At 47.5% G+C, this 12,455-nt stretch overlaps 1 protein-coding gene across 1 annotated transcript; it reads right to left on the bottom strand.

Moving 5' to 3' along the window:
• Positions 1-419: 419 nt before the first annotated feature.
• LOC128789729 (uncharacterized) lies at positions 420-11,871 on the bottom strand. Its single transcript, XM_053945895.1, has 10 exons — positions 11,740-11,871; positions 10,251-10,361; positions 9,673-9,741; positions 4,909-5,018; positions 3,931-4,016; positions 3,788-3,846; positions 3,551-3,686; positions 3,142-3,248; positions 2,467-2,608; positions 420-1,837 (listed from the first exon to the last, which is right to left on the bottom strand). The coding sequence occupies exons 1-9, from the start codon at positions 11,869-11,871 to the stop codon at positions 2,558-2,560; spliced, it is 861 nt and encodes a 286-aa protein (XP_053801870.1). The 3' UTR covers positions 420-1,837; positions 2,467-2,557.
• Positions 11,872-12,455: the final 584 nt, after the last annotated feature.

Genomic DNA, 12,455 nt, shown 5'->3' with positions numbered 1-12,455 from the left:
AAAAAAAAAAAAAAAAAAAAAAAAAAAAAGAACACCCACCTAAAAATACCCAATCACTCCAACACAAATTTACTTCTCAGGATCAAAATCGTACAACCTTTTAACAACCTAATTCTATTAGTTCTACATCTCTTTTAACACCTAAAATAACTACAACTCACACTTGAAGCACATCAAATGAACTTACTTATTAACAACCAAATCAAACAATAACACATGTATAACGTTAAATAAATTACTGCCAAATATGAACATCTTTAAACATACTACCTTACAAAATAAAACAACTGTTCATTTTTTATTATTCACACACAATCATAAATAGAAAACATTTTTAAAAATATATAAATTGATGAAATCACAAGAAATCAATTTACAAAAACATTACTAATTTTTTTAAAAAATTAATCAATCACACATAAAAAATAACTAAATAATATTTTCAAAAATTAAAACATCGCTGAATAACTTAAATCATTATTAAAAACTAAAATACTCATCTTATTAATAATTACTGCTTTTTATCTCCCCTACCGATTTAAATTTTTACATAGAACTCTACAAAAATCCTTAACAAGTAGATTTATAACTTACATTTTAAAACATATATAGATAAACATACTTAACAGGAGTGATCTACACACCAAACAAGTAAACTAACCAAAAAAACCCTAATAAAATACTAATATATTCATAACACAAAAACCCAAAATCATTAACATAAAAACCCATACGAACACATGAAAATACCTACAGTAAAAAAAAGACGTACCTTAATGAACAATATTCACACCTTAATAATTCATTATAAACTCTTACCAATTAATGATTAACATGACTTGATACCAATAAAATACAAGAAAATGTTACTTTAGCCAATAAGCAGAATAAAATGTTATACCTAATAACTTAAAATCGCACTTTATTAAAAATAGAAGACAGTAAAGCAACGTATCATAAAAACTCCCATTATTATCACTACACAGATATAGATAGATACGCATATATCTATATACAGGTAGATCATATACCCATCTCAACAGCAGCATCTGGGATCGATTCCTGTTTTCTCTCTTGTCTCCTAAATTTATTAGCCACAAAGGATGGAGTAAGGAAATCATTTTATTTATCACCTGGTTCTCCAGAAACCTGAAAAACAAAATGAAACAGAACAAAAAGAAAAAAAAGAAAAGAAAACCACATTTGAAAGGCAGATCCTCACCAGCAGCTGGTCCATCTCCTACGGGGGACCATATTCTAGGGCACTTTTGGTGCACTTGCCTGAACCTGTCAGGGCACTCTGTGCTTGCAGAAGAGATTTTTTTGTCAGGGAGAGGCAAGGGGAGGAGAAGTAACGTTCTAGACAGCTCAAATCCATTACTGTGCCACTTCCTGTGCAGCAGGTCCTGTGACAGGATGGGAACTGAGGCTGCTTGAAATTTCAAAGCTAAAGACACCAGCACAAGGTGTCCTTTTGCTTTGTCAAGGAAGTGATTCCCAAATCACACAGCCCCCCCACCATCGTCCCTCCCACCACCACCTGAAAGCCTCTTGATTCTCTTCTCAAAAACACAAGGGACACCTCAGCGTTCAGCAAGTTCTGCCAGTGCAGCCCTCGGTGCCCCCGTCTCCAGGTCTGTCCCCCTTGCTTTCATCCTCAGCCACGTCATTCTTCAGCCGTGGACAGGAAATTGTCCCCATGTCTCCCGTACTTGGCTGGTTACCTTTTCTCTAAGCCGTGCAGGACCCACGAGAGGAGGCTGTGATCCTCTATCGGCTCATGGGCAGCTCTAGAGGTGACACGGGCAGCACTCTGTCGTATCTCCAGAATAGGACTCTGAAACAGAAAATGCAACTTGTTCTTTTACAGCCAAGATCTGATTATCTAAAATAAAATGAGCAATTTGGCTGGTACCCGATCAACTTCCAGCTAAAATGAACACCGCCTGTTCTCAGCAACTCCAGAGAAGGAAAGACATTCTCCCTTCAACGCTTCACACCACAGGTGCTGCTCTTACAAGAAGTATTCAGGTAGCAAGACAATTTTCTCTTTTTGTCCGAGGTTTTGATACCTGAAATCCTCAGGGTGGATGCTCCCAAACCTGAGAGCTCCCGGCAGGCGAGTTTCCCTCCTGCCGAAGCACTGTGCAGGTGACAAACGTGCTGGCTGGGGAATAGAGACCCCAAAAAGAAAAGACCCCGACTGCAGGAGCAAAACCACGGCACCCACGTGAGGCTCCACGATGGCAGGAACCGGTCCCAGTTTCGGGGGATAAGGATGGGACTGGTTTAGACACAACCTAAATTATTTCCCCCTCCACACATCCACAAAACCAACAAGGAACAGATTTTCAAGAGGACCAAGGCAGAATCAGCTGCTCCTTTCTGTTTTGTACTTGAGATCTTGAGGCCATACAAGCTTTTGTGGTTTGGGGTATTTGGGAACTGTTCTTTTTAAATTCTTACCTGGGAGCCCTGGTCACACAAAGGACTGCTGAGAAAGGAAAGAATGACCCGGAAAATCCTCTGGTAGACATAGAGCTCACAGCAATGTTTGTCACGCAGCCCTTCCCCAAGAAATCTGAGGATCCACTCGTGCTGTTTTGTACTGGAAGCCATAAAGAAAAATACCACCGTCAGACATTCAGACATTTCCAAAGGATACATGCTCCTAAGAGCACAAAACCCCGGTTCCCTCTGAGTGCCAGCTCAGGAATTACCACAGCTTCTTCTGGACTTCTCAATTTTCCATTCCTATCAAATTTAATCGCTAACATCCATTGGGAACAGTCAGTCTGCAGCCCAAACATGCAGTGGAAATGGAATTTTAGAAGTTGCTGTTTCTAAAATACTTCAGTTGAACTCAAAGTTACTAGCCTAAACTCAAAGAGGAATTGTAGCTAGCCGGGGCAGAACATTCTTTTCTTGTGCTCACAGAGCATACACAGCACAACTCCTTGTGCGCTAGTATTAAGAAGACAACAAAAACCTCACAGAAATAACATTTTGAATTCCTACATGAAACATAAGAAAGACGCTTCTAATTAACTACCCGTGGGAGAATGAGCTTTCATTGTATTTTTGCGGCTGTTTCTAATACATTTCTGAAGAATTACTGGGTACCTAAAATGGGACTCTTACCTCAAAATCAAAACTGTAGAAAAGCTGGAGAAAACCTGGTACCTTCCTCAGGTCCAAATACCGGTGTGACAGAAGGAATCTCTTTACCCTTATGTACACGTGCTCCTCTGTAAAGAGAAAAGGTTGGCATGGTGGAGGAGGACAGCGCTCCCAATCCACAAGCACGGACGACAATTCCTGGAAGCTGCAGTCAGTGAGCGTGCAGCGCTCCGAGCTGGGAGAACAGCCCGGCAACTGCAGAAGGCCTTTGCTCTGAGGCGCATTCCCATTGCTGCCCACCCTCCCCTTCTCTTGCCCAGGAGGAAAAGCTCAGGCAAGAGCGCACGAGCACAGAGCAGGTGAGGGGATCGACACTCCCCAGGGCTCTGTTTTTCACCCCAGCAGTGACACACGCAGCACGTCCCAGTACCTGGCTTCAGGATCTGCTGTGCCACACGAGCAGCGCAGAGGGTGAGGGAGAAGGTGAACCTGAGGCTTGGCTGCCTGATTCCGTTCTGCACGGCATCCAAGAGATACGGCAACGGCAAGGGCCCAGGGAGAGAAGCCTGAAGCACAGCCCAAATGAACACAGCGGGAGCAGGAAGACATCGATCAGCTTCCGGGACATTTCACGGGTCACACAGGTAGGAGCCCCAATTCAGCAAACCTGAGGCTTTGGCGACGTCAGGATCAAAACACCCGGAAACCTGTGAGAAAGAAACCGAACTGCAGCCGGCTAAAAGCCGTCCCTGCCTCAAACTCCTTCAAACAACTTGCTCACGAGGAGGCAGGGATTGATTCAATACTCACCAGCCCATCTGGCCAAGGTCAGAGCTCTGTGCCCACCCAGGACACGGCAGCCAGCAGGGACCCTTCTCCCACTCTCCAGCACGGACCTGTGAAGCCAGGGAGAAGTTTACAGAACAGAAGCAGCCAGAAGATGCTCTCTACTTCCATACGCTCTCTGATCGATCACTCCCAAGGAAAGTCCCCACGGATCGGAAGCAACCACCTCTCATTTCTCCTCCGCAATCATCACTGCCTTGCCTTTCTGTGCGTTTCCTCCCGTGCCCGTCCCCAGAGCACATTAAGTCCATCTTTTGTTCCCAACCGCAGCTCTCCAGCACAAATGCCACTCCTCACACACACAAAGCAAACGGTCATCTGCTTCAGCTTTTGGCTTAGAAAGTAAGAACCTCAGCGCGTCCGCCTACGTGATTAAAACACAGAGACGCACGGGTGGACATAGATGGAAAGCTTTTCAGGAGAGAAAAGAGCTGATTCGCTAGCACACTTCCATACAGCTTCAGAAAAATCAGAATCCATAGCAACTCCTAAGACCCCTGCTGAGGAACCCAGCCCTCCTGGGGACACCCAATGCAGCAGCTACGGGAAAAGCATGGGAAAAGCCAAACTTGGGGTGAAAAAAAGATGACATCAATACAGCAGCCTGTAAAAAGCCTTCACCCAGCAACAGTGGGAACCAGTCCCATTTGCTCCGTCCCTGCTTTTTGGGATGACACAAACAGGAAATGAAAACACGTGAAACACAAGGCACACCTATAGGGTGTACCAGGTGCTCCTTTTGGCAGCGTGGATGACAAAGGTCTCTCTGCGCACTTACAGGCAGCCCGGTTGCAATCCATCCTTAGCCCAAGCCTTCCTCGCCTCCCATTCGCCAGCGCTCTGCTCTGGCCTTTGGAGCGCTGGCCCCGTCCTCCCGCAGCAGCACGGCACCGGAACACAGCGAGGCAAAGCGTGCCGGAGCCGCCCGTGCTGTCAGCGTACCTGTCAGCTGCCGGCGGTGGGCAACTCCGGCCCTGCGGGCAAGGGGGAGACGGCTCGGGCACCTCCAGCGGCTGCTCTGCCCCGATGCTTTCGCGTTCTCCTGCATTTCCCTGCAGCGGAGGGGGTCCGGGACGGGGGCGGATCGTGTCAGAGTGGAGACGGCGGGGAAGCACGGGGAGGCGGCGGGAACGCGGCGGGACGAGACAGCGACGCGGCGGGACGGGGACGGCTCGCTTGACCTTCCAAAGATGGCGGCAGGAGGGGCGGGGAAAGCCGGGGCCCCGCTCCGCCGCCTGCGCGCCGCCCCGGCGGCATTTTCCGGCACGCGGTCGCTTCCAGCGTCTAGAGAGGGACGCGCGCGGGGATCGGGAAAGGGGAGTGCAGCCCTGTTCCGACGCCGCTCGCCCCCCGCCCGCCGCCCCCGGCCCGTGAGCGCTGCGACCGCGCCTCCGCCGCCCGCCGAAAGCGGCCCCGCCGGGCCGCCCTCGCCGCTGCCGTTCTTCTCGGTCATCGGGTCCCTTTGCTCTCCCGAATCTCCTTCACCCCTCCCCTCTATTTACAGACACCGCCCCGCTTGCCGCTCCCTCCCGCGCCTCGCCCTTCCCACGCTCGGCAGCCGTCCTTCCCCCTCAGCCGGCACCCAGCGGCGAGGGGCAGGGCGCTGGCTGGGGGGGGCTGCAGTACCGCTCTCTGTCCACAAGGCGGCAGCACCGCCGCCGGCCACAGCCGGGGGCTGCCGCTCGCCCGGAGGGAAGGGAGGCAGAAAAGAACAGGGGCGATCCCCTTGGAAAAATCCTGAAAAATAAATGGCCCAAAACCACCCGCACACAAACTAAAACACACTGCCTCTAACCCAATAAAACCCCTCCAAAATCCTTTTCTTTTAAACTCTCTAGAACTATCTTTCATATTTATACTTTTCACATTCCCATTTATCATGTATATTGATGCATGATGTTATTTCGATTCTATATTAAATATCTTCTTCCTATGACTTCTATTTATTTATATTTTATCTTTTTATATATCCAGCTATATTAATATACATTTCTATATTTCTATTGCAAAAATAGTTCTGTTCTTTAAAATAAAAGCCCTGCCTGTAACCAAATTCTAGCTCTATGATATTAATATTAACGATCTCTTATTTAAAAGAAAAATGCTGCCTGAAACCCACCCGCCCGCGGCGCAAGTGCGGCAACAGCCCGTGTCCGCAGTACTGGCAAGGCCGCGGGAAATCCCGGCGGGGCGGCCCCTGCGTGGCGCGCGGGCAGTGCAGCACGCGGACCACGATTTTCCCGCGCTTTTTTTTTTTTTTTTTTTTTTTTTTTTTTTTTTCTATCCGCCATATTGAGAAGGTCAAGAGTGTCCCGGCCGCCGCGACACTTTCAAGATGGCGGCCGCGTGAGGCCCTCGGAAGGGAGAGGCGTTTTTTGCCGATGCCTGTCGGCGCCCGCTCAAAACCTGACCGCCCGCGCAGCCGCTGAGCTCACAATCCGTGGCCACGACACGGGAAAAAGCGAAAAAAATCCCGCGGGGCGGCGCCGGCGTCAGGGTGCCGTGCAGGCAGTGCAGTAGACAGACCGAGGTCCTCCTTTTTCCCGCCTTTTTTGCCGCCATATTGGGAAGGTCAAGCGAGTCCGCGACAACCCACTCCCAAGGTGGCGGCCGCGGGAGGACCTCGGGCGAGGGCTGCACTACTGCACTCTGGCCACAAGGCGGCGGCACTGCCGCCCGCCCTGGGGCTGCAGGCGGGGAAGGCGCGCAAAGAAGAACAGGCGCGACCCCCTTCAAAACATCCTCTGCAATAAATGCCCCTAAACATCCCGCACGAAACCGAAAAACACCGACCAAAAAAAAAAAAAAACAAACCCTGCCTCTAACCCAATAAGAACCAAAATAAAAAATCTTTCCTTTTAAGCTATATTTCAATCTATATTATTTTTATATTCTTTATATTTATATTCACATTTTGATTTAAAATGTATACTGATGTATAATGATAATTTGATAATTTCTTACATTCATTCATATTACTTAAAGTTTATTTTATTTTCTATTTTTATGCATGTCTTAATATATTGATTACATATTTCTATATTTGGATTGATATTTCTAAAAGGTTTATATTGTTTATAATAAAACCCCTGCCTCTACCCAAGTCAAAACCTAAAAAAAAACCCCTTTCTTCTAAACTGTGTTTAAATTTATCTATGTTTTTCGCATTTCTATTGAAATTTGCATTGTAAATGTAGATTGATGGATGGTGTTATTTATATTCTATATCTTCCTATTACTTATTTTTATTTACACTTTATATTTTTTATCTATCTTTATACATTGATTATCTATTTCTATTTTTAGAATTATATCAAAATAAAATGTATATTCATATTTTTTAAAATAAAAACCCTGCCTCTAACCAAATAAAAACCAAAGAAGCCCTTTCTAATTTATTTTATTTCTATTTTTAATTTTTATAATAAAAGCCCTGCCTACTACCAAATAGAAAATTTTAAAAACCCCTTTATTTTAAACTATATTTGAATATTTTTCTATTTATGCTTTTGATATTTATATTTATAGTTTCTTACATATTATATTACAGTATATTGATGTACTATATTTAGATATATAAAATATATGACATGTCATGTGGTATAATAAGACATATACAGTATAATATCCATTATGTATTGTATCAATTTCTATGATTTTGTATTTTATATCTATCTACATATATTAATTATACATTTCTAGATTGATATTTTCTATGGATTTGATTTATATGTATAATCTATATTCATATGTACTTATATAAACATACTCTAAAATACTCTATAGAGTATAAAATACTCTATATCAAACATTAGAACATCTTACGGTGATAGATAATATTATTTATGTTACATGTTCTATTTATATGTATTCTATTTATATTTAAAATGGAAGTTTTATATTCCCATTTTTATATTTCTAGATTTGTTTTCTTACATTATAGTTATAGTTATAATTTTGCATTTAAGATCCAATACCTAAAACTAAAATGCCAATACAAACAGCAACAAATTCCCACCCATACCGTCCAAAAATATTAGAATGGCTCCACCAGCCAACCAACTACCAGCAAAAAAAACCCACACTACACTCTTTTCACTAACAATTCTTATCACATCACAAAAATTAAACAAAAATGAAAAAAAAACCTATACAATCCCACACAGCAAATCACAAAACCCACTAAAAAGAAAAAAAAAATCCAACTAACTTACTAAACTCCAAACCCTACAACAGACCCTGAACGTTACTAAAAAAAAAAAAAAAAAACAAAAAAAAAAAAACTCTACCTCAACACTAACTCATAAAGAGAACCCAATACGCTATAAAATAAACTTAAAAAACCACCAAACCAATTACCGATATAAAAAAATCTAAACCACTAAGAAACAAAAAAATCACCACCCAAATAAAATAACTACCGAAAAAAATCCACCATATAAACAACCATGTTCCCAAAAATAAAACGAATAAAAACCAGCAACCAAATACATCAAACTACAAAAAAAAAAAAAAAAAAAAAAAAAAAAAAAAAAAAAAACTTCAATTAACAACAACAAAAAAATGATTCCTAACTCAATAAACCCATAATGCCTCAAACCATCATCAAAACTAAAATACCACCTGGAAATAAACACCAAGCCAAAAGATAAATGGAACCATAAACAATATCTCCCAGATTCTCTGCAACAACAAAACATACACGACAATCAAACATACCAAATGAATAAAACCTCTAGAATACAATCAACAATAATGCAATGACCAATATTACAAAAACCTCACTAATTAACTACAGGACACTGCCTCAAACCCACCAAAACGAACACTACATACTCACGCTAATAAAAGCCACCACAATCCAATTAAAAACCTAACCGCTACTTCCATGCCACGACCCATAAAAAAACATTGTAAACCTTAAAATATATAATTTCAAATTATCTTTTTATAATATAAAAATATTATTTAAAAACCCAACCAAAAAATCAAAACAAATCAAAACAAAAAAAAATCCACCAAATTCCACAAAAATGAAATCCAACAACAAAACTCAATCCAAATAAATCCTTGCCATCAGCACCTGAACCAAGAACCATAACATTCAAGAAGTACACCATGTCCCTTAGCATACACCAAGCACGAACAAAATAAAACGATACAATCAATTCCTAAGAACCACCTCCAAAGCGCTACACCAAGGACCTTCGGAAAATGAAAAGCCGCGCTGCCGGCAGCGGGCGGAGCGCGGCTCCCGGCAGGAAAGCGGCTCCTGCGGCAGGCAGAGGCGGCGCCGCGCCGGGAGCCCCCCGCCCGCTCCCCCTGCCCGGCGGGGCCGGCACCGGGCCCAGGGGGCCCCGGCGGCGCCCGAGCCCCGCGCCCGGAGCGGACGGAGCGGCCGGCACCGGCCGGCACCGGCGCAGCGCCCGCGCCGCCTCTCCCGCCCGCCGGCCCGGCAAAGCTCCCCTCGGCTCCGCACGCCTCGCTCCGGCGCGGCTCCGGCAGTCCCGCGCCAGCCCGGCCGCGCCCAGGTCCCCTTCCACCTCGGCAGCTCCCCGGGCAACGCCAGCAGCTTCCCGCGCCACAGCCTTGGCTGCCGGGCCAGGGGCACAAGAAGCGCCCTCCAATGCAGCGGCACAGCCCGATCCCAACCCTTCAAACGCTGCGAGAGCTGCAGCCTCCTTCAATTCAACCCCCGGAACTTACGCCACACTCAGGTGCTCGCCTCACTTCAACAAGGGCAAATAAATGTGTTCTCCCCTTCAGTTTCAGCCCCTGTAAGAGCAGAAAAGAAGGGCTTGTCCTCAAATGAAATCCCTCAAGTTGTGGGAATCTTTCAAACCAGAGGGTTTTGGGAAAGCTGCAAAAGGCAGGCCTCAGAAACAGCAGAACTGCGATTCGAGCTAAGCATAAGATTTGTCAGCAGAAAAATTATATAAGAAGTAGAGGTGAACTACAAATAGAACAATGGGCTGTGTATTGTCGATTCCCTGACACCCCTGGGATACCCCTAACATCCTGGAAAAGGCAGCTTTTCCTTCAATCAATACCCTCAAAACCACACGTGAAAGGGGATCCCCCACCAGTTCAGACACGGTCAATAATGGAAGACAAGTCGCTACCCTCAATTTGAATTTCTTTCCTACTCAAAATACTTTTTTTTTCTTTTCTTTTTTTTTCTTTTTTTTTTTTTTTTTTTTCTGGGAGCACCGGGGAGGGATTGGCAAGATGAAATTTAAAAGGGAAAGGAGAAATGTCCCCGCTACAAATGCACATGGGCTCACCTGTTTGGCTGCCGCTACCTGGCACAAAGGTTTGTCCCTCGGCACCTCCTCTGAGCAATGCTCCAGGTATCCAAGTGCGTATCCAGGTGATCCCCCAGACCCTGTCCGAAGCTGTCACCGTCCTTCCAAGGACAGCCCCAGGAGCCACCCATAAACTCCTCTTCTCCAGCAGCTCCCTGTAAAATCAGCTGAGGCAAAGCCCCTAAAACAGCCGCCGGCAGGAGCCGGCCCCTCCTTATCCTCACAGTTCACACCTGGGGCTGCTCTGGCTTTCTTTCCAAATGAATTTAGAGACAAATTCCTATTTTTACCAATACCTATAAAAACGAAGCACTTGACAGGATGTAGTATTCTACACACCCCCCTCGGGGGGACGGCACCCGGCATGACCCCCCTCATTCGCCACCCACCTGCTCCTCCGCCGCAGCGTGCCTCCCTCTCCTAGGGACCTTAGGGTGCCCCAAATGACACCAGAGCCCCGAGTCTTCACCCCTTTTTCCTGGCCCCCAAAGAAGGCACAGAACGAGTCTTAACTGCCCTGGACAGCAGCCCAGCACTTGCTTCCATCCCTTTCCACATGTACATCCCCCCCGAAAGGGACTCTGCCGCAACAAGAAAAGGGGGCAGCCCCCAGAAGGGTCGAAGCTCCTGCCCAGCCTCGCTGTCACGGGCGAGGGGCAGAGAGAGGGAGCGGCAGAGACGGCGGGGACGCGGCACGGACGGCACGGCACAGAGCGGGGGCCGCTCTCAGCGCGATGCCGGCAAAGCCGCAGGTCCGGCGGGGCCGGGCGGGGTTCGACCGGCACGGGGGGATCCGCCGAGAGCCTCCGGCCCCGTGCGGGGACTCCCGCAAGGGCCCAGGGGCGCCGGGCTCCGGCCCTCTGGGCTTTATTCTCCGGCGCTCCCGGCCCCGCGGCTGCGGGGAAAGAAGGAACGGGGCGACGGGAAGAGAAGAGGGCTAGCAGGGCATGAGAAAGGGTAGGGAGGGAGGTCGGGCTGTGGAGGAAAGCGGGAGGGCAAGGGAAAGGCCGGGAGCGGGGAAGAGGGATGGTGCACAGAGGAGGGAGAGAAGAGGAATAGAACGGAGGAGCGGGATAGGGACAGAGCAGGAAGGAGTGGGGGGGGGGGGGGGGCGCGGGGTGTCGGGTTTGCGAGGGAGAGGAGGGGAGAGGGTCTGCGGACAAAGAACAGGAATACGGGGAGGAGGAAGGAAGGATGGAGGGGGGGACGAGAGGGGAGGCCGAAAAGGGAGAGAAAGGGGTCGGCTTTGGGGAGAGCGGGAAATGGGGGAAAGAGAGAAAGAAGAGGAATACGGGGAGGAAGAAGGAGGGGTAGAGAGCGGGACAGGACGGGGAGCCTCAGAGAGCCCCGACTCCACCCGAGCCCGCCCCGGCGGCCCGCCCTGCTCGGGATGCTGCGCTCGGCGGAGCTCGGCTCGGTTCGGCCCCGCTCGGCTCCTCGCCTACACTCGGGCTGTTCTCCGCTAGACTCGGCTGGATTCGCCTCTTCGGCGCAGCTCGGCTCGGCTCAACTCGGAGCCGCTCGCTCCGTTCGCCTCGGCTCGGCTCCGCTCGACTCGGCTCGGCTCCGCTCGACTCGGCTCGGCTCCGTTCGGCTCCATTCACCTCCGCTCGACTCGGCTCGGCTCCGTTCGGCTCCGCTCGGCTCCATTCACCTCCGCTCGGCTCCGCTCGGCTCCCCGCGGCAGCGCGCCTCCCGCGCACGCGCACAGCTCGCCGCTCTCCTGCCGCCGAGCCCCGCGCCCGGCCCGGCCGGCGCACGGAAACCCCCGCGCCACATTAGACCCAGCAGTTTCTGCGCTAAACCCTTTCTGTCCTAGAAGGAGATAACTTCTCTACCTCCTTCGTCTCCTCAGTTTTCTTCTTGGATTTCAAAATCAGAGTTACAAAAACCTACTCACAACTACAAGATTTAGTAAGTAGCCAATAATGTAGTCCCGTCAATTTCATAACCTACAGAACACGTTATACTTATGTTTCCACAATTTAAAAAAAAAAAAAAAAAAAAAAAAAATCACACAAGAGTCCTACTCACTGTGTCAAGCCTTATTTAAAACACACCAAAGGAAAAAAAAAACAAAAAAATCCAACCCCGAAAGAAATAGTTCCACAACCAAAACAGAACAAACAAGTAACACTAAAACCCCACGTCCAAATACGCTCTGTTTATCAGTCACCAACCCGA

The sequence above is a fragment of the Vidua chalybeata genome, chromosome 6, assembly GCF_026979565.1.
Source record: "Vidua chalybeata isolate OUT-0048 chromosome 6, bVidCha1 merged haplotype, whole genome shotgun sequence".
NCBI classification, from domain to species: Eukaryota; Metazoa; Chordata; class Aves; order Passeriformes; family Viduidae; genus Vidua; species Vidua chalybeata.
The sequence above is the reverse complement of the archived record's forward strand: the minus strand, read 5'-3'. Positions and strand labels throughout refer to the sequence as shown.